Source organism: Anabrus simplex, chromosome 2, assembly GCF_040414725.1.
Source record: "Anabrus simplex isolate iqAnaSimp1 chromosome 2, ASM4041472v1, whole genome shotgun sequence".
NCBI classification, from domain to species: Eukaryota; Metazoa; Arthropoda; class Insecta; order Orthoptera; family Tettigoniidae; genus Anabrus; species Anabrus simplex.
The window spans coordinates 157118795-157146749 of record NC_090266.1 but is presented as its reverse complement, the minus strand read 5'-3'; the positions used below and the strand labels follow the sequence as shown (position 1 = coordinate 157146749).

Genomic DNA, 27955 nt, shown 5'->3' with positions numbered 1-27955 from the left:
AACCAAGCACCTCAACAATCCTCTATTTGTAACCAGCTCTCTGGCTTTGTTTAGTTCTGCACCTCTTATCCTGAAATCATTAAAAACTGAGTCTAGCCATCGTCGTCTTGGTCTGTCTCTACTTCTCATACCCTCCATGGCCGACTCCATTGTTCTCTTCCATTTGCCTCACATGACCCCACCACGAAGCCGGGTTATACATACTCCTTCATCCATAGAGTTTATCCTTGATCTCCTCAATTCGAGTAGCCTCCTTCAATTGTTCCCACCAGTTTGTACTGGCAATCATTCTCGCTAATTTCATGTCTGGTATTTCCAACGCATGAATAAGATATCCTGAGTCCACCCAGCTTCCACTCCCGTACATCAAGGTTGGTCTGAAAACAGGCCGATATGAAGATAGCTTCTTTATTACATAATAACGTTGACGGAAAATGCGACTTCATTGCATTAGCTTCATTGCATAAGGATTCAATTTTACTTACTACAGGTCTACTACAGTGTGTGCCGCTCCCAGCGGGGCTGGCAGTCAACATGCACGTTCCGAGTGGTATATTCATAACCTCATGCTGACTCACTGCATAGCCACGAGGCGGTCAGTTATTATCTGCGCACCTTTTCTGGCTAGATTTACACCCTAGTGCTGAATTGGTCGACCTCGGCAATCTTCGAGATTCGTTCTGACAACCTTTGAAACACAAACTATGAATCGCTTATGCATCGCTGTGCGACATCTGGCGTACACTTTACGTACTAGTACTGTTGTTATTTACACAGCAAAGGCAAACTATAGAATTCACTCTAGGAATAAGATTCGCATCGAGAAATGTTATATAATGTGTGTGTGTGACACAGTTGTTGGCTTAAGATAACAAAGGTTTAGCAAAATTCATATCGATCGATCATATTATCGATTCAATCCAGATTTCATTTCCATTCAGTTGGCAGTACTTACGGAACCGGAATTGCTCCCTCCTTACTCCTCAAACCCGTACACAAATCTATCGATAAAAAGTGCGCAGATAATACTAGAGTTTTTGTCGTGGGAAGCCGTGAAGCCGTGAAGTGATACGTTTGTTACAAGAGCACGTGTGACAGAATTACAATATAATTAATTAGATTAATTATATTATTACACCGTTAAAATGCCAGTGAAATTCACGCTTGATTAAGAGTTTTTATGTATGACACATATGTAACAATTGAGTCATGCAGAGATGTGTGTAGGTGATTTCAGGAGAGATTTCCCGGGGTTCCAGCTCCTGGTAGAGAAATAGTTAGATGTCTCGTGAATAACTTACGAACAACGGGATCACTTAATGCTGTAATTGCTAAACCGAAAGGAAGAGTTCTATCAGAAGAAGAGATCGACGACATTAACACTAAATCTGCATGACGTGTTGCACAAGTAGGTATCTCAAAATCCACAGTACATAGGGCTATTAAAATATTGAAATTAAAACGATACAGAGTGAGTATCATTCACCGATTACGACCCTATGATGATGAAACCAGAGTAAACTTCCGTAATTTAATGTTGCAAAATATTGCTGACGTCATTGCTAACCCACATTTAATTATTTTCTCACATGAGGCATGGTTTCCTCTGAGTGGTTATGTTTCTTCAAAAAACAACAGGTATTGGAGCACTGAAAATCCGCGATTAATTCACTATATGACAAGAAAAAAATTGGTGTATGGTGTGCTGTAACTGAAGAACGGTTATTAGGCACCATATTTTTCAACAGTACCATAAATTTCGAGAGATACCGCACAAATATTCTCGCATCATTTTTTCAAATGTTGACAGATAATGAGATAAGATATGGCTATTTCCAAGAGGATTATGCCACAACTCACACTGCACATGATTCTTTGCAAGTCATAGAGGCGGTTTTTTATGCTAGGACAAAATCGGATTGGTTATGCTCCCCTCCCTCCCCCCGCTTCCCTGATCTTAATGTGTGCGAATTTTATTTGTGGGGAACTCTAAAAAATACAGTTTACAGAAATAATTCTCACACCATATATGGACTTAAAAACAATATAACAACAGTAATTAGGACACTTACGCAACAGGAACTTATGCGTGTGAATAGCAATTTCATTAGAAAATGCCAGGAATATTTGAATGTTGAAGGACACCACTTTCAACACCGCTAGTAAAAACGGTTAGTAACTCATGATAAAGGCATAAAGGGTACACAAATAAGCAATAAATGTAATAATATCGGTAATAGAATACACACGAGGTTATGGATAAACCGCATATTGTCTTCCGGCCCCGCTGGGAGTGGGACACACTGTACCATCCTGGGAGAATATACATCCTAAATATTTCAAATGACGCAAATGTTCCAGTTTCGTAATCCCTACCTGACATTCAGTCCTCTTACGTATCTTCCCTCCTGACATCACTTTAGTTGCAGGCTTTCAGCACAGTCTGCCATTAAGACCAAATCGTCGGCATACTGTAGGTCAAACTGCTTACTATACTTTCATCCAACTGAATGGCTCCCTGCCATTTGATATTATTGTATACCTTTCAGTAAATAATCCATGTATAAGGGATACTCAGTTAAATCCGCAATATTGAGGTCCAATTGGAAGTATTACGCATTTTCAGAACCGGGCGAGTTGGCCGTGCGGTCAGGGGCGCGCAGCTGTGAGCTTGTATCCAGGAGACAGTGGGTTCGAATCCCACTGTCGGCAGCCCTGAAGATGGTTTTCTGTAGTTCCCCATTTTCATACCAGGCAAATGCTGGGGCTGTACCTTAAGGCCACGGCCGAATCCTTCCAACTCCTGGGCCTTTCCTATCCCATCGTCGCCGTAAGACCTATCTGTGTTTATGCGACGTAAAGCCACTAGCATTTCCAGGAAGATTTCAAAATAACATTTGTACACTAAAACAAGTGTTACTTATACTGTATTTTTTAGTACTTCAAAGCAATATTTTAGTATACTTTTCAATTAATTCACTTAATTTTAATTTTAGTATTCGGGCTAAATCTGCCGCAGTTCGATAACTCTACAGTATGTTATGGCTACACCTCATTAGTCCGTTAAAAGTCGTTACCAATTGCACTGGAAATAATACAGCTTAAAAGTGCTATTGAATATTGTAGAAGCACTCATGTTAAAGAAGCCTGTCTTTAGATCGCAATAAACAGGGATAAATACTGAAGTGTGTTGACGCTACCACCAGACGGATCCATTTCACAACTGAAGAGTATGATTCCAAAACTCGCTCAGTCCATCTTCAAATATTTTCAGAAATAGTAATAATAAAGTACAGCCTAGCCTGCACACGTTGTTTAGTCTTAACAATGTATGGATGTTGTGTACCTGAATACAGATAATAATTAATATCCTTTAATGCTTGGGTAATAAAATAACTAACGATGGCAGAAGTAAGGAGGACATAAAATGCAGATTAGCTCAAGCAAGGAAGAGCTTTCTTTAAAAAAAAAGAAATTTGCTTACTTCAAACATTGATATAGGAATTAGAAAGATGTTTTTGAAGACTTTCGTGTGGAGCGTGGCATTGTATGGAAGTGAAACATGGACGATAACTAGCTCAGAAAGAAAGAGAATAGAAGCTTTTGAAATGTGGTGTTACAGAAGAATGCTGAAGGTGAGATGGATAGATCGAATCACAAATTAAGAGATGCTGAATAAAATTGGTGAGAGGAAGGCTAAATTTGACAAGAAGAAGAGACAGAATGATAGGACACATCTTAAGACACCCAGGACTTGTTCAGTTGGTTTTTGAAGGAAGTGTAGGTGGTAAGAACGGTACGGGTAGACCAAGGTATGAATATGACAAGCAGATTAGAGCAGATGTAGGATGCGGTAGTTACGTAGAAATGAAAAGGTTAGCACAGGATAGGGTGGCATAGAGAGGTGCATCAAACCAGTCTATGGACTGATGACTCAAACAACAACACAGTGCTTTTGTTTATAATTCAAGAGTTGACATGCATTAATAGAATATCCGCTAAAACCAGTTCATTCTATGGACTTAGCAACTATTCACATGCTCACCAAATGCAAAGGAAGGAGAAAATATTAGAATGTTATTTTTAAAATACATTCAGTACTGTTCTGTGTTGATCTTACACTTGAGGGAATATAATAAACGTATTTATCACTTTTCAATACTTCTCACTCACCGTGGTATTGATATGAGTGTATGGAAGTAAATATTTTAGACCTTACTGGGCCTACACTATTCTGGTAGTTCATTTGCATGGTTCACAATTAAGTACAGTTCTCTAAAAACCTTCTGGAACACGTGACACCACGAGGCACTTCAAAAGTCTTTTAATATCTTTAACTTTCGCCAAGGAAAACGTTCTGGAAATTAATATATCGCTGAGAGGCTGAAGAAAGTTGGCCCAGTTTGTCCCCTCCTAAACACTGACCGAAATATACTTGTTTGTGGGGATCCTGAATGCATGTTACAAATTTATGCCCTAATATTTTGAATAGAAGTTAAGTATTACACTGATTTTTTGATACGGCTTTATAGTATTTAATTTCCCAGTCATTCTCGCATGCTGCCATGCTGTTTAAATGTATCATAATGCTCGCTAGGATAAACTATAATAAACATGAGAAGTGCGCACGTGCAATGAACTGAGTGAGTTCTGAATTTTCCTTCCCTTGGCGAGTTCTCAGATATAACGTGCAGACAAAAGATCTCTAAGGTCGGGCAAAACACGTTTGGACATTCATAGGCAGTAATATTTTAAAGATGGTTCCTTTTATTTCGTATCTACATGCTAAGTAAAAGAAACCACGAAAATGGACTGAGCTAATGTTGGAATCATACTCATCAATTTACAACATTTACCATCAGTATACAAGATGTTTACAAGACGTAATAATCCAGTCATACCTTTTCCACAAGCCGGGGTAAAGTCGCAGTAAAGTTACATTTCAGTTACTGCAGGATTAGCTGTACTGTGGATTTAGCCGAGTCCCCACGATATGTTTCATTTCGCCACTCACGACATTTAGTTAACTTTCTGAGATTCTATTACAATCTAGTGTAGCCTACAAAGGCTGGAAATTTATACCAATTCCGTTTCCAGGTAGGGACGAAAATAAAACTTCTCCAAGAAAATCAAGTAGTTTGCCCCTGAATTGTTCAAGACATCCCCCTAAACTCACCCACAACAATTAAGTTCAATAGCTGACGGACGTGAATTAACATATGATAATTAATTATGTGTTTCTGAATTTTAGGTCTGCCACTTACTTTGCCCGGGAGAGGCTATGCAAGTTGAGTCCAGAGACCCGCCGCACGCAACCACAACTTTTCCGAAGAGCAAATGGTGATGTCGATTACATGGAAAATGAATGTGCTGCCCGTATGTTGAACCTGCTCAATTTAATATTAGCCACTCTAATTTCCTATAACGAATACAGTAACTCAGAATTAAGTCTCCCCACTGTTCAAGAAAATTACAATATTATGTACTATTTTGGAGAAAAATTTCGTAACTTTACCATTCCGCCTCTGTGGTGTAGTGGTTAGCGTAATTAGCTGCCACCCCCGGAGGCCCGGGTTCGATTCCCGGCTCTGCCACGAAATTTGAAATGTGGTATGAGGGCTGGAACGGGGTCCACTCAGCCTCGGGGGGTCAACTGAGTAGAGGTGCGTTCGATTCCCACCTCAGCCATCTTGGAAGTGGTTTTCCGTGGTTTCCCACTTCTCCTCCAGGCGAATGCCGGGATGGTACCTAACATAAGGCCACGGCCGCTTCCTTCCCTCTTCCTTGCTTATCCCTTCCAATCTCCACAAGGCCTCTGATCAGCATAGCAGGTGAGGCCGCCTGGGCGAGGTACTGGGCATTCTCCCCAGTTGTATCCCCGACCAAGAGTCTGAAGCTCCAGGACACTGCCCTTGAGGCGGTAGAAGTGGGATCCCTCGCTGTGTCCGAGGGAAAAAGCCGACCCTGGAGGGTAAACAGATGATGATGATGATGATGATGAACTTTACCATTCCTAAATAGATAACCTTATAACTCTCGTATCCTAACAGATGCTCTACTGATTTTTGTGCTGGTCCCTTCTGTATTGCAGTCAGGAAAATCACTTTCTTCTTGGACACACCCCCCCATGTAATGCATGGAAAAAGTATACATGATTCTACTTAGAACATGAAATGATGTATTTTCTGAAAATAATTGTTGCTCTTCTTAAACTGTAGTGTTATTCTCTCAATTCTTCACACATCGCTAACATTTTCTTCAATATACCAGGGGTACTGTTCTAGGCCACTTGATATCTCAATTAATGGCAATCTTATCTGTACGCAATCTTAAGGAGTATCGTATGATGTAAGAGTTCTGACTTTACTCGGTACTTGGACCTAATGTTTCCAGTGAGGTTTGCTTTCAGAGCTTGGTTTTATTGCAATCGTATATTCCTCTTCTCCCGTTTAGATATGTTAGACCAGTCTTGCTCACGCTGGGTCTTTCGTCCTGCGAGGACACAGCATGTAAGTGGGCGCACGGGCGATCACTGTGTGTGCTTAAGCCACCGTGACGTTGTGGTCACGTCACTGGACATGAAGATCAATGAGCGATGAACATTTTCTTCAGTAGTAGGGGAATAGTGTTATTTTCTTCTTTTCGGAGGACAGAAATGCAAGTAATTTTCAACATTAGCTTACGTTATAAGAAATTAGTTCTGTCCATTGATGATTACGTACATTGACCTAATAAAATAAAGAGTTATCAAAATGTTTTGCACTGTACGCAATGAATTACAATTTTCACTATTATATTTGAGAGGGGTATGCTTCAGAAAAGTATCTCGTTGGTTGAATGGTGAGCATACTGGCTTTCGGTTCAGAGGGTCCAGTGTTCGATTCCCGGCTAAGCCGAGGATTTTAACTGGACATAATTAATCCCGCTTGTTCTGAGAATAGGAGTTTTAAAACTATTTTCATAAACACAATGAACGGGCAGGTCACATAATATAACAACATTGTGTAAAATCAAGCATTAAACTTCTAGAATTCTGTAAACTGATCACGACTTTCACGTTTTTCTGAATTAATAACAGGAATTGTACTTTTATTAGTGGAAATTCTGTCATTCGCATCCAAGACAGTTCCATTCGTAGCTTGCACACATCACTTTGTATGTATAAATATCATCATCATCATCATCTGTTTACCCTCCAGGTTCGGTTTTTCCCTCGGACTTAGCGAGGGATCCCACCTCTACCGCCTCAAGGGCAGTGTCCTGGAGCTTCAGACTCTTGGTCGGGGGATACAACTGGGGAGTATGACCAGTACCTCGCCCAGGCGGCCTCACCTGCTATGCTGAACAGGGGCCTTGTGGAGGGATGGGAAGATTGGAAGGGATAGGCAAGGAAGAGGGAAGGAAGCGGCCGTGGTCTTAAGTTAGGTACCATCCCGGCATTCGCCTGGAGGAGAAGTGGGAAACCACGGAAAACCACTTCCAGGATGGCTGAGGTGGGAATCGAACCCACCTCTACTCAGTTGACCTCCCGAGGCTGAATGGACCCCGTTCCAGCCCTCGTACCACTTTTCAAATTTCGTGGCAGAGCCGGGAATCGAACCCGGGCCTCCGGGGGTGGCAGCTAATCACGCTAACCACTACACCACAGAGGCGGACATGTATAAATATACGAAAATAAAATCATGGCTGTTGGTATCGAGTTCAGTATAAATCAAACAAGACTATGTTAAAAAATATAGGTATTCTTGCGATTATAGAGTACTTTTTATTGTATTCCAATTGACATTTCGTTGAAAATAGTGCGTAGAAATCTTCGTAGTCACAATCGAACGTCACTGCTCCTGTGCCATGCCAGGTGTATTCGTTCTCTCGCTTGACTGTGACGTACGCTTGGCACGTAATCTGCACTCATTTCAGTAAATCCAGTCCGGCCGCGCTGTGCTGGTCTAAACGGGCATCCAACAGCGCAACTCTGCGTTAGACACTAGACAAAAGCATTCTGTAGACCACCACTCTTTAACACAGTTTTATTTTTCACATGTACCTATTAATCTTGATTCATTCCTCTGCAGTCATTTCATGCCCTGACTCAACTGTTTTGGTTTACCGTGCTATAGTCTCCTGGGTATTTTTCTTTCACCTTCGTCTGCCTATTATTCCAGTAAAGAAGCTGCTGGCAAGTGTTAAGACTATCAGACCTTTAGTTTAAGATCTCACTTGTGAGAAATTTTAATAGATTGTTTCCAGAATGCAAAGGCAAAGTGTCGCTTATTCAGCAGAGGAGGAGTTTGAATTCCAAAGAAATGTAGGAACATGTAAGCAGTTCTGATTTCTATATCTGAATGTAGAAGACCGAACATACAATACTTTGGTATTGTCATTTTAGTCGAATAATCAGATAATCTGGTGGAGCTGATGGATCATACAGACTCAATTCTGGAGGCACTGTACTCAACGAAAATAAATTATAGAGTAACAATGTAATTATATATTAATCGGTTTGTTACCACAGTCATCCTTGTTTTATGAAAATACCTTCACAAAAGTGAAAAAATCCTGAGATATGCAATAACAAAAACGTGCAACACAAAATACAGAGTAAAGCAGAAGTCCTCAGACGAAACGCGTACACTTTTATCACAGTGTGTTCAATCTGTTCCGTCTGTGTACAGTACAGTACGTAACACATGCGGAACTGTTGTTCCCTTACAGGTCTTGTTCAGTGCAATACAGATACAAAGTTAATTAGGGCAACAAAACAAAGAAAATGCAATTATTCTGTAACGAGCCACCGGAGAAAACGGGTCCTCTATACTCAGAAGTTTGTCGGTGGAGTTCGGGTTCATTCTGTATACAATTTTTACAAGAATTGAACCATAGTGATAAGAAATGAAGGATATGAAAGAGAAGACGCCTTCCAGAAAGACATCAAGGGGGTTGTGCAGCTTATCTCCCGTCCATATTAACGTGTACATAGAGAAGGAGGTGAGTAGATAAGAGGAAATTATCTCTCTAAAGCTGTTTTACTTTGGTATTCTCATTTTAGTCGAATAATAAGATAATCTGGTGGAGCTGTTGGGTCATACAGATACAATTCTGTAGGCAGTATGCTCAAGGATAATAAATTAATATAACATTAAATTAACCGATCGTCGAATGAAATCAGGTACATATTAGATTACGAAATTAGTTCTACTCAGCTAGTAAAACAGCCACCGATATCAGAAGCAAAGGAGGTGTAAAATGTAAACTAGCTCAGGCAAGGAGAGCCTTTGCGATGAGGAGAAATTGCTGACCTAAAATACAGGTATGTGTTTCAGAAAAGCGTTTCTGATAGTGGTGATGGGGGCACTTTAGTGTATGTGGGGCAGCGGTGGAGGACTCAAAGAAACGGTTTACCTCAAGGAAGTGTGCTGGCACCAATCCTCTTTAATATATACACGAATGACCAGCCGGTAGCTCCAAATAGCAGAAGTTTCTTGTATGCTGATGATCTTGCTCTGGCAACACAATGTACAGACTTTGAGACAGTGGAAAGGAATCTAACCATCGCCCTCGAAAGTTTGTCATCCTATTACAAGGCAAACCAGTTAAGGCCTAACCCTATGAAAACACAAGTTTGTGCCTTTCATCTGAAAAATAGGGAAGCTCATCGTAAGCTGCATATAGTGTGGTCAGGTGTTGAGTTACAATACTGTGAAACTCCAAAATACCTAGGAGTGACGCTTGATAGAGCTCTTACATTCAAGAAGCACTGCATGAACACTAAACTTAAAGTTTCCACCAGGAATCATCTTCTACGTAAATTATCTGGATCACAATGGGGCAGTCAACCAAAAACTATTCGTGCTTCCGCCATGGCACTATGTTATTCTGCAGCGGAATATGCCTGCCCTGTTTGATACAATTCATCTCATGCCAGACAGGTAGACATAGCACTTAATGAGACCTGTAGACTTGTCACAGGTTGTCTAAAGTCTACTCCAACTGAAAAACTCTATCGTCTTGCAGGGATAGCACCACCCGGTGTGCGAAGAGAAGTAGCTGCAAATAAGGAAAGGACAAAGGTTAAGCACGAAAGTACTCATCTACTGCATGGACATGAGCTTCCAGTACAGAGACTGAAATCTAGGAAGAGTTTCCTACGAACATCTCAGGAACTTATAGTACCAGCTGAGAAGGCAAGGATACAGCTATGGAAGACGAAGATCCCCCAAGGCTCTGAGCAGATGGCGGTTGAGGAACGTTTGCCACCCGGTTGCAATGAGAGCTGGACAATCTGGAAATCTCTCAATAGGTTGAGATCAGGAGTGGGAAGGTCCAAAGTTAATTTGGCAAGATGGGGCTTCATCAATGGCGACAACACCAAGTGTGACTGCGGAGAAGATCAAACCATCCAGCATATGCTTCAGTGTCCGCTGTGTCCATCTTCGTGCACGCAAGATGACCTGCATCGAGCTACGAAGAGAGGACTCGAAGTAGCGTTGTATTGGTCCAAGATTATTTAAATGTTACTTGAAATTGTTGTAACTGTTTTCTTTTCTTGATGTATCTGACACGAGAATAATAATCATAATTGCCCTTTCTCCATTCACCATCCATAAATTGTACCTACAATTGGTGGAAAATAAATAATAATAATAATAATAATAATAATAATAATAATAATAATAATAATAATAATAATAATAATAATAATAATGGTAGTTTAGTGTGTGGTATTGTATGAAATTGAAGCAAGAAGGATAACTAGTGCATACATGGAAATAATAGAAACATTTTAAGTGTGATGTTAGAGAGAAAGTATGGAAGGTGCAGTGGATCACAAATAAAGATACAGTCTACTGAATTAAATTGATTAAAAGAGTACGATTCGGTGATGTATAACAGCAAAGAAATAGAGGAGTGATTGAATACATGTTGAGGAATCCAGGACGTGTTCATATAGCTTTAGGAGGAAATATTGACGGCAAGACCGGTAGAGGGAAAACCAACATGAATATGACAAGCCGGTTACAGTAGCTGCAATAGTTACGTAAGGAATGAAGAAGCACTGAATGTGGTAGCTTGTAGAACTACATCAAACGCAAACAACATCATTATTTGTAGTAGAATATTAACTTTTCAAGTTCATCAATCGTCTCCACTAGATTTGTTCAAAGATTTCGGGTTGTCAGTACTTCTTAATGGTGACGGTGGAGCTTCCTGTTCAGTGTCCTCTTTGTGAAGCTTTCAAGTGAATTGGTTTTTAGGTAGACATGCAAACCAGAACCCGAAGGACTTCCACATAGAAATCCTGACACAAAAACTGAGCGAACACTTATTCGAAAGAACAAGGGTCAAACTTTGTTCACCTTGTCCCGTGCTACGACGCTTCGTAATAAAATATTTATATTTGATACAAATTTGCCCAACAAACTTACGTAGTACCAATATGTTATGAAAATGACCAGCAGCGTCGGGACAATTTATGGTGAACGTTATCATTTAAATTCGTTCTGAGAGTACAGAAGTGGACCGTACTATTGACAAAGTGTACTGTGTACTATCTCGCTAAGAAATATCTATGATAACGTACTCATTCCTTCCATTGGTGCTTATACTCGGGACTTAGCCATTTTCATCTAATCACGTTTTGTGTCAAGACGCGTACGGTACCTGTGAAGCACTCAGCCAATGAAAACTATATCGGGAAAATAATTAGGCCTATATATTCCTGACAAATGACAGACCATCTATAGCAACGTCATACCAATTGCACCGGGTGGGCAAAACAAAAGCAGCCCGGAAAATATTTACAATAGGACTGACACAGGATTGACCCTTCTTAATGAACATCACAGAAGATGCTGGAAATGGCCTCATCTGAAGAAATGAAAAACTGAGGATCCAAACGTTCTGACTCCACTTCACTCAGAAACCACCGGCAGAACTCAACAGGCGAAGGTTCGTCTGAACGCTTTAATGCATGCATAACAGTAAATCTGTAAGGATGCAGATGCAGGTCCTTTTTGATAATATTTCGACACGACGATCTGCACAAATAAACGGCGTTGAGATTTCATCGGACTTCGTTCCAGGCTTTCCTTCACTCGAGCATTGTTTTCGGATAGTTACGGATTTTATTCGCTACAGAGTCCGTTTCACGCCATTTTGCCACTACGTTTTGCATTGCAGACTTTGCTGGAGGTTTTGCCAAAACACTGCCAGTCTTAAACTCTGGCGCAAACAGTTCCGCACACGCTTTCCGCGAATAACACTCGAGAATGAACACGCGCTGTTTCATCGTGAGCACCATCACTCACTCACACGTGATGACACAGCGACGTACTCGGGAGATGCGGGAGGTACGTATGCTCAGACACGTGACAGCAACAGATTATGCGTAGAAATCACAGTTTCCAGTAATTTCTATGATGGGCAGTTCTTCTGCTCATTAACAAGAGTCAATTGCGCGTCAGTCTTATAAATATTTTCCAGAACAGTCTTATTTTGCCCACCCTGTAGTTGTGCCTAAACCAAATACAGTAGAGACAATACGTGACACGGATTTAGCCTTGTTAAAATGGGAGACAATTCGACGGTGGCGCACCTAGTGACTTGACCTGAAAAAGTCGCGCTAAATTCAAATATCAATGGAAATGTATATACGGAAATGGATAAATAAATTACGTCTAGAAATAAAGTGTTATTGAGATATTAACTTCGAAGTTGCTAAAGCAATTCTGGATAAATGGATGAAGAATTATTTAAAAGGTTATTATTCAAAGACTAAATATAGACATATAAACAAGATGTGAAATGGACTGCTGTGAAATGGCTTGATCTTTCATTTATGCATTACTTTTTAGCTTTAGCATTCCTGCCTGAACTCTTAAGGTTGGATTTGTCTTTTTTTCTCATTTAAAAACATTGTATCACCACAGTAAGACACTTGTCAATAAAAATATCGGCACATTCCTTACACATATGATGCAATGAATTAACATTTAATAGCTGGACAATTTTCCTCTTAACATGAAGCCTACTAACAGAAAGAAAATCTATAAAATCCCGGCTTTAATCTGAGAAGAGGGGTAAAAGAAAGAAAAGTATGAAAATGTTGTCGATAGTGATGCTTTGAGGAATATTTACGTACAATTAGAGTAAAAATGTAACATACCCTTGGCTGTATAGCCGAGGATTTTTAAAGTCGCTGGCCTGGAAATTATCTGAACAGATCTTATAATTCGTATATACGCGTAACATCCCTTCTTTCTTGTACACCTTATCCAAATCACTTCTGTGACATTTCAAAACTCAAAGATCACACCTACAACAGCACATTGGTACTGAAGGTTAACTGCTGCACTATACAATAAAATATGCGTATTACATTTTAAGCCAGTTAAAATATGGGTCGAGCAGGTCAGAAGATCATGAAGTACTATAAAAATCTCTATCTCTGGAAGAATATATATGCAAACACAATATTACTTACATTTTCTTGTCACGAGGGAACCTGAAGAACGACCGCGCATTCTTCTCTACTTCATAGTTACTGCAGCCAAACACAGCACATACCTTTCCCATCAAGTTGAGTGGAGATATCAAGGAATGACACACGCTACTATTTAATTATGTCAACTCACTGAAAACGCATACGTAACACCAAAAACTTCACACACAAATACACGTGCTCTTATGACAGAATCAGTAGTTTTCAGGTCTACTCGCTAGAGAGAGCTCCAATAGCTGTCCCTCGATATCTCGCTCAGTGTCGCGTATTGTCTCTACTGTATTTGCCTAAACTCAGATATATTTTCAGTTCGTTATTTTGCGGTTACGGGAGACCTGTCAAGAAGTTTGGCCACTACAAGAGGTTTCTGGCTAGCTTTGCAGTCATGCTGGTGATGTACTTTACCCTGGGTCAGTGTAACGTATACACAGACGTTTATACAGTATAAACAGAACGCTCTAACCCTGAAATGAAAATTCTTACTTTCACTTCATATTGTACGTAAAATTAAAAACAATATGTGAGTTCGCATGTAAATAGATTTCACATAATGGGATTGCGAAGAAACTGTGATGATAAACACCATTATTGCATAAATGATTTTCCACGTCCAAGCAGAGTAGAACAACCTGGACATGGCTGTGTTTATAATGTCACTTTAGGATCAGTTTACAATGAAATGAAATGGCGTATGGCTTTTAGTGCCGGGAGTGTCCGAGGACATGTTCGGCTCACCAGGTGCAGGTCTTTTGATTCGACGCCCTTAGGCGACCTGCGTGTCGTGATGAGGATGAAATGATGATGAAGACGACACATACACCCAGCTCTCGTGCCAGCGAAATTAACCAATTAAGGTTAAAATTCCCGACCCTGCCGGGAATCGAACCCGGGACCCCTGTGACCAAAGGCCAGCACGCTAACCATTTAGCCATGGAGCCGGACAGTTTACAATGCCTGGCTAGTAATTGAGTAGCTTCAGAAAATTTCAGTCATGAGCCATATTAACTCCTGGTAAGTATCTTCTTTTACAACAGTTATGGGAAATAGCCGCATATCGCTGCACTTACTAACGGGGAGAATCACGTCTTGCCATTCTCGTGGCCTCAAGGTCACTCTAGCATGCAATCAACCACACTTCATCTGTAACGTAGCGCTCTTTTGTTCAGTACCGTCTTGGCTATCAACGTAGGCCAAGGGACGTGACTCTCACCTGAAATTAAGTTTCAAGTTTTATCCAACAGTTCTCATTTCCCTTTGTAATTAGCTGTAATATACTGCATTTATTTTTAACGCGTAGTCACATTCCTGACTCAACTGGACATCCTTGTTTAGTTTTCATTTTTTCATTTGTTAATTTATATATTCACTTATATTTTAGCCGGGCTGAGTGGCTCAGACGGTTAAGGCGCTGGCCTTCTAACCCCAACTTGGCAGGTTCGATCCTGGCTCAGTCCGGTGGTATTTGAAGGTGCTCAAATACGACAGCCCCGTGTCGGTAGATTTACTGGCACGTAAAAAAACTCCTGCGGGACTAAATTCCGGCACCTCGGCGTCTCCGAAGACCTTAAAAAGTAGTTAGTGGGACGTAAAACAAATAGCATTATTATTATTATTACTTATATTTTACAAAAGTTCTGTGTTTTTTTATTTATTTCCCTCGATTTCTACTTTGTTTTACCTTGACTTTTTTATACTTATTCTTTTTTGTAAATAATATGTTGTAGACATGATATGGGCCGTGTCAAAAATACAAGGTGAAACTCTTTACGCTTCGCAGAGAACTTTACTTCGCGTCTTCAGAAGAAAATCTCGACTGTTCCTGTGGAAGTCTCGTACAATCATAAGGGCTTGAATTTAGGATTGTTTTACCGTTGGAACCGTAGTGGTACGTTCGTTGGTTCATTCCAAGTTATGTGTTATGTGATAACGTCAAACTTTGGTAACGTGTGTACACCAGTTATGTCCCCCTCACCCCATCACCCCCTCACAGACACACCTCCATCTCAAACCATCACACACCATCCTCTGGTTTTCTCCATTCTTCAGCTCTCTTCTATTCTATCCCGGTGTCTTCCGTTGCATTTTATTTGATTAGTTTCTATGTATTCCTTCTACCACGTTCGTCCATGATTCGTCTGATGTCCTCCCTGTTACTCCTCACACACACACGGTGTGATGAACATCTTAATTGGAGCATAATGTTGCCGTCAGCTCCCGCTTGGAGCGCTGTGCCAGCATACAGTGGGCCACCTGGTGACGAACGATCGTACCACTACAGCTCCAACGGTAAAACGATCTTAAATTCAAACCCTCATTATTGTAGAGGACATCCTCGAGGAACCGTCGAGATTTTCTTCTGAAGAGGCGGAGCGAAGTTCTCTGCGAAACGTAAACAGTTTCGCCGTATTTTCTTGACACGGCCCATATCACGTCTATAAGTACGAGCCGTGAAAGCATCAATGTTAAAATTATTTGTTGTTTTTCATAATGTTACCCAATTTGTGCGCGGCTTAAATTGTACCATAAGCTAAATAAATACGAAGGTTGGAACTTAAATAGTGGCAACTATTTATTTACAACAGATACAAAAGAGTTCTAGCAACCTTTACTGCCCTTCAATGTAGTTACCAGCGTTGTCTATAACCCGTTGCCAGCGATGTGGAAGTCGTAGTATACCTTTAGCAGAGCCTGTTCTGTTGATGGTGCGAATGGAGCGGTCTACTGAATGTTGAATCTCTGCAACAGTTCTGAAGCGAATGCTCACGAATCGTCTGGTTTCGATCACTGTCCAGTAACGTAGGACGACCTGTCCGAGGAATGTTCGCCACAGTTTGCCGACCATCGTTGAAGGCTTTTACCCAAGGTGCCACTGTTCTGTAAGGCAATGCAGATTCCCCGCAAGCCTCTTGAAGACCTTGATGACAGTGTCGTGGTGTACGACCTCTGGCACATTCAATCTTGATCCAACTCCCTTGTTACTGTTTGGAAAACATAGTGACAACGTTACGTTAGACCGCTAGCTCACAAGTGACTGTGGTGTTTCTCTCGCTTGTGCGCACGCAGGTGATGTGGGAAGGGCGAGTCCATTTGCTCTGAGGTAGAGGCGGCAAACTATCGATAGTAATCGCCATCGATATTTTCCGATATTATGAGCTCAACTATCAATAGTAATCGATAGTTTTCAAAAAGTGGTACGAATCGTATCATTATGCCCGAAAACAGAACATTTATTGAACGCAATCCACAAAAAATCAGTAGAAAGCACAACTATTTCATGCTATGTAATTTCTTAAATTCAAATCGGAATCACTCATAAATCTCCTCAGTGGCACGTCCAAGACATTCTCGGGCTGCACGCGCTAGCCCATAACGTGACCGCGCGAGAAATTCTCGTTCAGCTGCAGTGTTCATTTTGCGATCGCCCGACATTTTCTCGGGTATTGTAGTATCTTTGGAAAAATGTTTTACAGCTTTCTCAACAGATGGCAGGAGAGTTTTCAGGTGCTTTCATGAAGTCTTTGACCTAAAATGTGCCTCATCTTCTCTCGCCTACATACAGTCTCTGACAACATATAAATGTCATTTTTTTGTCCCTTATTGGCATCAACTCAACTAAGGTTAGGTTGAATGGAGAATCCCACCTTCCAAAAATGCTAAATAGTCTTTCTGCCGACACTGAAGTCGCAGGTACACAGAGATACTTAAATGCACACCTATGAATTAGAACACACTCCTCAGTCCTCACCAGTTAACTGCAAAAAACTGTACATTTTCTGTCAGCGCGAAAAATAAGCCAATGAGGCATAAAACTATCGTTGACTATCGATAATAGGCAACTGACTATCGATGTATGACGATAATGGTCGCTATCGATAACTATCGATATTGCTAACGATAGTTCTCCGCCTCTACTCTGAGGTAAGGTAGGTATGTAACCAACGTGTGCTATCAGGGACAATATTAGATTCCGTTGCTTAGCGTCTCCACAGCAGTGTTGCCATATTTAAGTTCCAACCTTCGTACATAATTAAATAAACATTCCTGATTCACCTTGTAATTCTACACAGGTAATGATACTTGAAATATTATACTTTCAGTTATATTTGTCTGCCCACAGAACCACCCAGCTGCGAGTACAGCGACTTCCCTGGTCGCTTCCTGCCGTACACGGATCGTTACGTACCGCAGATATTCGACGTGGCCAAGTGCAGAAGATTGTGTGACCAAGAAAGGGAGTTTCCTTGCCGTTCTTTCAACTTCCATGTTGTTCGAGGAGATTGCTTCCTCAGCTCTGATGATACCTTTGCAGCGGACCGCACGGCACTTCTCATCGACAGAGACTTCTTCTATAGTGAGCGAGGAACTTGCAGCAATGGTGAGTGAGTCCCAGAATGCTACGGTGAGGTTATCCCAATGACTGCACTAACTGACGTCGGCAAGGTGGATAGCTCCTGTCTCCTCTTCTTGTTGATCTTACTTGCACGTTTAAATCCCTATTGCGGATAGTATCGGTGCCATCAACGTTAGCACCGAATTCAAATAGTTAAGCTTCGCACTGAAAGGAATTTTCTGGTTCTGGAAACAGACGCCACAGCTTGTATTGATATACTGTGCTTTGTTACCATCTTGTTCATATAATTCTAGACTTACAAATGTAAATAAACATTTATGAATGCAGCATATACACTGTATAAATGTTCTGTCAAAATAATGACACATGCTTACTGAGAATCTATTTTTTATTATTATTATTATTATTATTATTATTATTATTATTATTATTATTATTATTATTATTATTATATGCCTTTATTTGTAGTGGCGAAGTTAGTATTCATGGTGAGGAAAATATTCATAATCTTATCTTACAAACTAAAAATAACATGATACAAAATAACATAAGCACAATAAATATTCATAGTATTATCTTAGAAACTACCATTACAGACTATAAGTAACATGACACGTAATAACATAAACACAATAAGTATCCTTAGTATTATCTTAGAAACTGCCATTACAGATTAGAAGTAACATGACATGAAATAACATAAGCACAATAAATATTAGTATTATCTTACCGGGCGAGTTGGCCGTGCGCATAGAGGCGCGCGGCTGTGAGCTTACATCCGGGAGATAGTGGGTTCGAATCCCACTGTCGGCAGCCCTGAATATGGTTTTCCGTGGTTTTCCATTTTCACACCAGGCAAATGCTGGGGCTGTACCTTAATTAAGGCCTCGGCCGCTTCCTTCCAACTCCTAGGCCTTTCCTATCCCAACGTCGCCATAAGACCTATGTGTCGGTGCGACGTAAAGCCCCTAGCAATAAAAAGTATTATCTTAGTTTTTTTTTTGCTAGGGGCTTTACGTCGCACCGACACAGATAGGTCTTATGGCGACGATAGGATAGGAAAGGCCTAGGAGTTGGAAGGAAGCGGCCGTGGCCTTAATTAAGGTACAGCCCCAGCATTTGCCTGGTGTGAAAATGGGAAACCACGGAAAACCATTTTCAGAGCTGCCGATAGTGGGATTCGAGTATTATCTTAGAAACTACCATTACAGATTAGAAGTAACACAACATAACATAACATAACATAACATCACATAAACACAATAATTATTGTTATTATCATCACAGAAACTACCATTACAGATTAGAAGTAACATGACATAAAATAACATAACATAAGCACAGTAAACGTACATTCACACACACATTCACTCCCCTAGATTCATTTAACCTGGAGACACACAACGAGAAGGTGCTAACGGCAAGACAACTTAAAAGAATTTAACCTTTTATAGCTCTAATGTTATGGGGCAGAGAGTTCCGTAATCCAGCTCCATTCGCAACAAAGGAACAACTATACGCTGCTGACCAGCTGAGAGGGATAGCAAGTGTCCTATCGGAGCGTGTGTTATGCTGGTGGAAAGAGGACAGGGAATTGAAGTGTGAAGATAAGTAGTAGGGGATATTCACGTTTAATATTCGAAAGATTATAATGTCGATTCACACATCTCCGGGACTTGACGGCGTTCTCCGTTTCCGTATCCGTTCTTTCCAACATGAATTTATCACGTCTGTTCTCACAGTGCATTCACGTCAGTAGTAAAGTGTTCCATGATGAATTTTTATGGTGTCCTCATCCCGAGATGGTGCAGTTCTTTTCAGGCACACCCCCATTGGAGGTGAGCTGCGTGTACCATTTGAACCACATACCAGCCCTCCTGCCATTCTTAAATTTCTGGCAGTACCGGGAATCGAACTCGGGCCCCCGAGGACGGCAGCTAATAACACTAACCGTTACGCTACGGAGGCGGACAATTTTTAAGGTGATTATCTGCCAATGATAGCTGTAATTTTGGATGACGAAGAGGAGGAAGTAAAGAAGAAACAGTGGGTTCATCCTATATAGAAACGCCGATATTTATGAGGACAGTTTTCTGCTATATATAAGGGCGTGAAGGACGACGAAATAAAATGTTACGGATATTTCAGAATGACCAGAAATACATTCAGTGTGCTGTTGAAGGAAGTTGAAGATCTGCAATTACACCAAAGGAAATGCTAATATATGAAATTCCCCAGCACTGAAGGTGGTTTTCCGTGGTTTCCCATTTTCACACCATGCAAATGTACCTTAATTAATGCCACGGCCGCTTCCTTCCAACTCCTAGGCCTTTCCTATCCCATCGTCGCCATAAGACCTATCTGTGTCGGTGCGACGTAAAGCCACTAGCACAAAAAGTATGTGAAATTGTCAGAATGCAATTTTTAATGATACCGTATAATTAATATATTATTACTATGATAATGTATAGTTCTATATGATTGTTTATAATGTTACTAAATTCATTAAATTTGGATCAACTATCACACACAGTTTTTCTGAATATAATAAGAAATGAAAAGTTATAATCACACCCCTTCATCTTCCATTCGCTCTCCTATTTCGCCCCATACACGCTTCTTCAAGCCACTGTCCATGTATTTCGGATCAGCTAAATTATATAAAAAAGAGTGTGCCTTCACTAATTCAATCAGCAGATCGTCGTTCATTTCGGAAGTTAGCTCAAATTTACACAGATAACCACAGCATTCCAAGATAACTGAAAAGCGGGGAGGTGTGAATAGAGTAATCACGTCCGTGAAAACAAGAAAATAATGGCTAGCGAACAGGTGTTGCCGGCACGGATCACGGAGAAGCACTGACGGTCACGGCGAATGCCACCGACGGAAGTGCTGTAACTCATCACTTCGTTTTTATTTTCAGGGAGAACGCCGTCGCGTCCCGGAGATGCGTGAATCGACCTTTGCCACATGGAGGTTGCTATATTGTTCAAATTTTAGAAGGGGAAGTTGACCATAATAAGCGGGTAACATGAACATCATAGCGTAAGGAGAAGATGAACCTAATATAAGAATTCATAACGCGTCGTAACCGGTACCAGCGGTTTGCAATCTTCCGGGAGACCGTAGTCCGGTAAATTGTATTCCTATAATACGAGGGCCCATTCCCAACAAATTTATTCGTAAGTACGCTTCCATTTTCACAAGTTCATACATGTAACTTAACTAGGATAAATACCAGTGTTGCCAACTTAGCGGATTTTCCGCTAAATTTGGCGGAATTAGAAGACTGTCGGCGGAGAAATATATCATTTAGCGGACAGCGGATTTCTTGGCGGAATTCTAGATTTATTATAGCGGAATTTAGTGTTTTATCCATTTTACGTTTTTTTTTTTCTAAATTTGTACTCCAATCTGTCTCCGAGCTATTCCGTATTTATTGTCAGGAGCTAGCAGTCACATGAGGAAAACATGTTATTTGGATTTGATATTATGAGATCATGGTATCAGAAATTTGTAATGCGTGGGGAAAGGGTACTTATATCTTAGTTGACGAATGACGACAGATAGTGAAACTGTGAGAGAGTAGCATTTATATTTATGCTATGCAGGAAGACCTGTTCTGTGTGTGGCCATTGAGGTAGGGGATTCACCTAGTTTGCACCCGGCAGTAAAACGCCTACAAGTTTTAGCTCGCCGGCTCGCAGGCATGGGGTTAATCCCAGTGAAACTCACAGATCAGGTGAGTACAGACATTTATTTTTAGTATTATTTATTATTATTTATTATTATTATTATTGCTCTTTTTTTGCTCATTATTTGAGATCGGATTTCTTGGCGGGATTTTAGCGGATTTTTAGTAGTATTTAGCGGATCTTGAAAATATAAGTTGGCAACACTGATAAATACAGGTCTATTAAAAATGATTTGAGGAAATGGTTGTTGTTGCTTGTTGTTTTAAGGGGCCTAACATCGAAGGTCATCGGCCCGAGGAAATGGTTGTGTGAAAAGCGCTTTCTTTCTTTTCTTTCTTTCTTTATTTATTTCTTTCTTTCTTTCTTTCTTTCTTTCTTTCTTTCTCTCTTCGGCAAAATGTCGTGACATATGGACATTAAATGGCTTCAAATTAATTGAAAACGCATTCGAGATGATCGAGCGGTTTGTCAGAATTCTAAAAAGTCCTAAATCAGCCGACCGTCAAAAGGCTTCTCCGGAGTGTCTCAAAGTTAAGACGGCCGAGCATCGGTGAGACGAGTTCCGTGCAACAGCGAGGACAGGATAGTGCTAACAGGTGACTTCAGTTCGAGATTTGGAAAGAACTGAAGGTTATGAGAGGGTGATCAGTAAATGTGGGGAAGATATGGAAGCTAATAGAAATGGGAAGCGTTTATTGGACTTATGTGTTTGTATGGGATATTTTTTGTAATATCTGAAGTCATATCTTTTTAGTTCCGACTCAGTTAATTTATAACTGTTAGGTTCTTCAGTGTGCCGAAACTAACTTTGAGTAATACATTTATGAACTACCAGAAAAATAAAACATATGGTAACAGTATTATACTTGAAAAAGAAACAACTTAATTTAAATAGAATGGCGTGTTTAGTTGTTGAAAGAACATCATCTGATGTTATCAAATCACACTCAAATATTTAGAAAAGTATAAATATTTGTGTTCATTTCAGTTTAAATACTTAAGAACTCGAAATATGGAAGTCCTCTTTTCTCTCCACTCCAACACGACGACAATCAGACACTGGCTCTGGTGGATATATGGCAACAATTGATGACAGCCAACACTACTGACGTCCAGCTCTACCTAACTACTGTTCGCGGCTGTCCTCCATTTACATCGCTGGTGATGAAGTACTAGAATATTCGGGACTCGGCTAGAGACAGAACATTCTCGTTTCTTCTTCGAGAAGGCACAGGGAGAAACCAGACGAAAGCACAATAGGAGAGGCCGCGGCATGTCCTCGGGGCAACTGGGAGCTCTCCGGATGGCTTCGTCATCCCTTCCAAGAAACACCGAAGCGGGCTACGACACGATACTATACTGAACCCCATGTTTACGAAAATGATGTATTTGAACCATCATGACAATCTCATATTTCATTCTGCTATAAACCTTTTTGAATTTAACAAGCGTGGGGCTTGCAACTCTTAATGAATATGTAAGATATTGAAATGACTTTTGTTAGTCAGTAATGGAATGTAGGCTAAATAATTAACACGTAACTATATTGCTCAATCATTATCGTATCACTTAGTATTTTCCGAGGGAAACAAAGATATGTCTGGGCGATCAAAGCGCATTCCACTTTTCAGTGTATACGAAGTTGAATAAAACCAACCGAGTGAGGACCAGGCACCCGAGCATCCAAGAAAATTGCATTTTATTGTGTCATAAGCTTCAGAAACGTTAAATAACTCCTGCGGGACAAACTTTGACGCCCTGATATCTCCAAAATTAACAGAAATTGAAGGAACCTTCAATAAATATTATAAATTAGAAAGTGGTTTGAAAACTTTCCGAAGGCCCCGGGTTCGATTCCCGTCATGTGGTAGTACACACACGCATGGTTATTTCCTCCGGCTTGGGGACTGGGTAGTTGTGTTCGTCTCAGTACACACCTCTTCATACACACAAACCACAGTGTTAAACCACCATAGAAAAACACAGTAGGGATTACATCCTTCCACACAGGACTGGTGTCGGTAAGGGCATCTGGTCGTAAATATGAGCCAAGTTCAGAACGCCGTGCCGATACCAAGATATTTGGAGAAAAGGCTAGGAAGAAGAAAAGGTCCTTTTAAAAGTAGTGACTGTGCATTTTAAGTGCGATTCCGTTTATCATTTCGTGCATGTCCAGTGAACTCAAAGGTGACGGGCCTTTGTCACCGGTAATACATATGTGATCTGCCTTTCTATCCCGTCAAGGCTACCACGAAAGATATCCCAGTTCTTCTCAGGGGCATCAATTCATCCGATGATCATCAACGCAGTTGGTAAGACTGCAGAGATTTGTACTCTCGTCAAGCTTTCCCCTCATTATTAATGATTTTGGGAGCTATTTTCCGTCCTTGTATGTTCCATATTACCGCCACCAGGTGAGACCGATAGTCATACCATACACCATGACTTACGGAGGCGTATGGCAAGGAAATGCAGTGTTGTAGTTGGTTTGGTACTGGCCAGTACGCCATACATGCGGTTAGCATACCGGCATAAATAGAAACATGCGGTTAGCGCAACGGCATAAATAGAAACATGCGGTTAGCGTACCGATATAAACAAAAAGATTCGGTTAGAGTACCATCGTAAATGGAAACATGCGGTTAGTGTACCAGCGTAAATGGAAACATGCGGTGAGTGTACCAGCGTAAAAGGTAACATGCGATTAGTGTACCAGCGTAAATAGTAACATGCGGTTAGTTTACCAGCGTAAATGGAAACATGCGGTTGGCGCACCACCATAAACGGAAACATATGGATAACGCACCGGCATAAATAGAAACATGTGGTTAGCAAACCGGCAAAAGTAGAAACATGCGGTTAGTGTAGGCTACTGGCGTAAATGGAAACATGCGGTTAGCGTACCTCCATAAACGGAAACATATGGATAAAGCACCGGCATAAATAGAAACATGCGGTTAGCATACCGGCAAAAGTAGAAACTCGCGGTTAGTGTAGGCTACTGGCGTAAATAGAAACATGCGGTTAGCAAACCGGCAAAAGTAGAAACATGCGGTTAGTGTAGGCTACTGGTGTAAATAGAAACATGCGGTTAGCGTACCTCCATAAACAGAAACATGCGGTTAGCGCATCGGCATAAATAGAAACATGCGGTTAGCATACCGGCATGAAGAGAAACACGAAGTTTATTATTGTTTTTGAATATCCAAAGCAGTTTGGAACCCTATTTTACATAGTATACTAGGGTTATAGTTAAAATACATATTCAGTTTTACAATGAAAATGAATTCATGCATCTAATCGACGGAAAATGAAGTGGATGAAGTTAATAAAATATTTGTAACAGCATGGCTTCTTAAACAAATGATACAGGGATTTTGATAATGCAATGTTGCAATAATTCAAATGAGAGTTCAAGTCATGCCTTCTTCTTTCAAATGCAGCACATTCAAACAGTAGGTGGTACACTGTTTGTGAGGATCCGCAAACACACCGTAGCCATCAGGACGATTGATTCCAAATCGACAAAAATAATAACCAAATTTGCCATGACCAGTCAAAAATTGAGTAATTTCAAAGCTTGGCACCAACACGTTACTTTGCAGGCGGTTGAAAACCTCAGGGAAGAATATTTATCTGGTGAATTGGCCTCTAGTGGAGGAAGTCTAAATGTGGTTCCATTGATGGATTACGTGCCTCTTTATGACTTTTCTAGCGTAGCTAGGTGACGTTTTGTCATAAGAAATTTCCAAATTAGATGTAGCTTTTTTTGCCAGAATATCAGCTTTCTCGTTTCCAGATATTCCACAATGACCTTGAATCCAGTCAAAACAGATGTGCGGACTTTGTTGAGCTGTGGTTCTAATAGCTACAGCTATTGGATTCAGATTATATTTATTATTTATCGCATTCAACGCAGCTTGCGAATCACTTAATAACCGAGATTTCTTATTGTTAGATTTGCACCATTCGATCGCAGATTTGATCGCCCACAGTTCAGCCTGGAAAATAGAGTATGTGGAAGAGAGTTTGTAATGGGATGAGAACGCCTCAGAATCGATTTCATGAACAACGAAGGCGCATCCAATTTTGTCCTGTTCATCTGCGTACCGGAATAAATAGAAACATGCGGTTAGTGCATCGGTATAAATAGAAACATGTGGTTATCGTATCGGTATAAATAGAAACATGCGAGTAGCATATCGGCATAAAAAACAGCATCTTGTTATCGTACCGGTATAAATAGAAACATGTGGCTAGCATATCGCCATAAATAGAAACACGCGGTTAGCGTACCGGCGTAAGTAGAAACATGCGGTTAGCGTATCTCCATAAACAGAAACATGCGGTTAGTGCACCGGCATAAGTAGAAACATGTGGTTATCGTATCGGCATAAATAGAAACATGAGGTTAGCGTTTCGACTTAATAGAAACATGCAATTAGTGCACCAACATAAACAGAAACTTGCGGTTGTCGTACCGGCGTGTGATTAGCGCACTGGCATGAATACGCTAATGTCCATAAAAAACAGAATACCTTGAAAGACTAGAGATAGGAAGTTCATATTCACAGGACATGTGCACTAGTATGTTCTGAAGAAATGACTAAGATTTGAACTATGTCGGCCCTCAGGTTCAAGGTCCACATCGATATCTCGGCGCACAACCATCGGCTGGTAAAATGTGCCTGTGGCTCCTGTTGTCGCTATAAACCGAAGGTAATGGATCAGTGTGACTTGAGCAGACGTGCAGGATGCCTCGCAGACGTATGCGTGAACCGTACCGTCAAATGAGTAAGTTTGAAAGAGGGCCCATTATTGACATGAGAGAACGTGATGCATCTATCCGGGAAATTGCTGATCGTGTGGGACGAAATGTGTTGGTAGTGCAACGGGTGTGTACAGAATGGTTTACAGGAGGCCGTAGAATACGATGAGATCGGTCTGGTCGCACCACCCAGACCCCCCCCCACCGAGAAGGTCGACAACTCATACGAATGCCATTGCAGGACAGATCTGCGTCTTCCTCGGCTCTGGCGCGACAGTGGAACAGTGTAACCCATCGTACACTATCAGGAGTGACAGTCTGTCGCCGTTTATTACGGTCTGGGTTACCGGCGCGTCGTCCTCCTCACCGCCTACCTTTGACTAATGTGCATAACATGCTAGACTGCAATGGCGTATGGAACGACGTCACTGTGGACAGGAATGGCAGCAGATAGTGTTTTCGGACGAATCCAAGTTCTGTTTTTTTTTATGATGGCCGCATTTTGGTTCGCCGCAGACTCGGGGAGAGGCATCACACTGACGGTATTCGCTCAAGACATACAGCACCAACTCGAGGCCTTATGATGACGGGTGCTATTGGTTACAACCACAAATCACAGTTGGTACGTGTCCAGGGCACCGTGATCAGTTTGACCTAAGTGAATGAATGGCATCCTGCCATACCCTTTCTGCACGACACCCCAGACGCCATATTTCAGCAGGACAATGAGCGACCACATGTTGCTACACGACCACGTGCCTTTCTTGTCGTCACAGGATATCAGACTGTTACCCTGGCCCGCCCGATCACCGGACTTGTCGCCAATCGAAAATGTGTGGAATATGGTGAAACGACGGGTGTGGCGCTGTGACCCAGAGCAAACCACCAAAGATGAACTGTGGAACCTGGTGAATGCAGCATGGATGGCTATACTCCAGGACGCCATTCGCGCCTTATACGCGTCATGCCATCACGCATAGAACAAGTTATCAGCGCCCATGGAGGACCCAGTACCTACTAGACAGCAGGACAGATGCTGAACCTAGGTGACTGAAATGCTAAACGATTCTGCAGAATATACTAATGAACATGTCATGTGAATATGAACTTCCTATCTCTAGTCTTTCAAGGTGTTCTGTTTTTTATAAACATGAGTGTAGAAACATGCGGTTAGCGTACCGGCATAAATAGAAACATGCGATTAGCGTACCGGCATAAATAGAAACATGCGATTAGCGTACCGGCATTTATAGAACCATGCGGTTAGTGCACCGGCATAAATAGAAACATGCGGATAGCGTACCGGCATAAATAGAAACATGCGGTTAGTGCACTGTCATAAATAGAACATGCGGTTAGCCTTCCGGCATAAATAGAAACGTGTGGTTAGCGCACCGGCATGAATATAAACGTGCAATTAGCGCATCGGCATAAATGGAAACATGCGATTAGCGCACAGCCATATATAGGAACATGCGGTTGGTGCACCGGCGTAAATAGAAATATGCAGGTAGCATACCGGCATAAATATAAACATCTTGTTATTGTCCCGGCATAAATGGAAACATGCGGTTAGCGCACAGCCATATATAGGAGCATGCGGTTAATGCACCGGCGTAAATAGAAATATGCAAGTAACATAC

At 41.1% G+C, this 27955-nt stretch overlaps 1 protein-coding gene across 1 annotated transcript in view; it reads left to right on the top strand.

The window, feature by feature from the left end:
• LOC136863472 (uncharacterized) overlaps positions 1 to 27955 on the top strand; it is a 208900-nt gene that overhangs the window by 95166 nt on the left and 85779 nt on the right. The window contains exons 19-20 of the mRNA XM_068225952.1: positions 5252 to 5376; positions 17616 to 17873. Coding sequence (XP_068082053.1) covers positions 5252 to 5376; positions 17616 to 17873 — 383 coding nt within the window. The remainder of the gene's footprint in view (positions 1 to 5251; positions 5377 to 17615; positions 17874 to 27955) is intronic.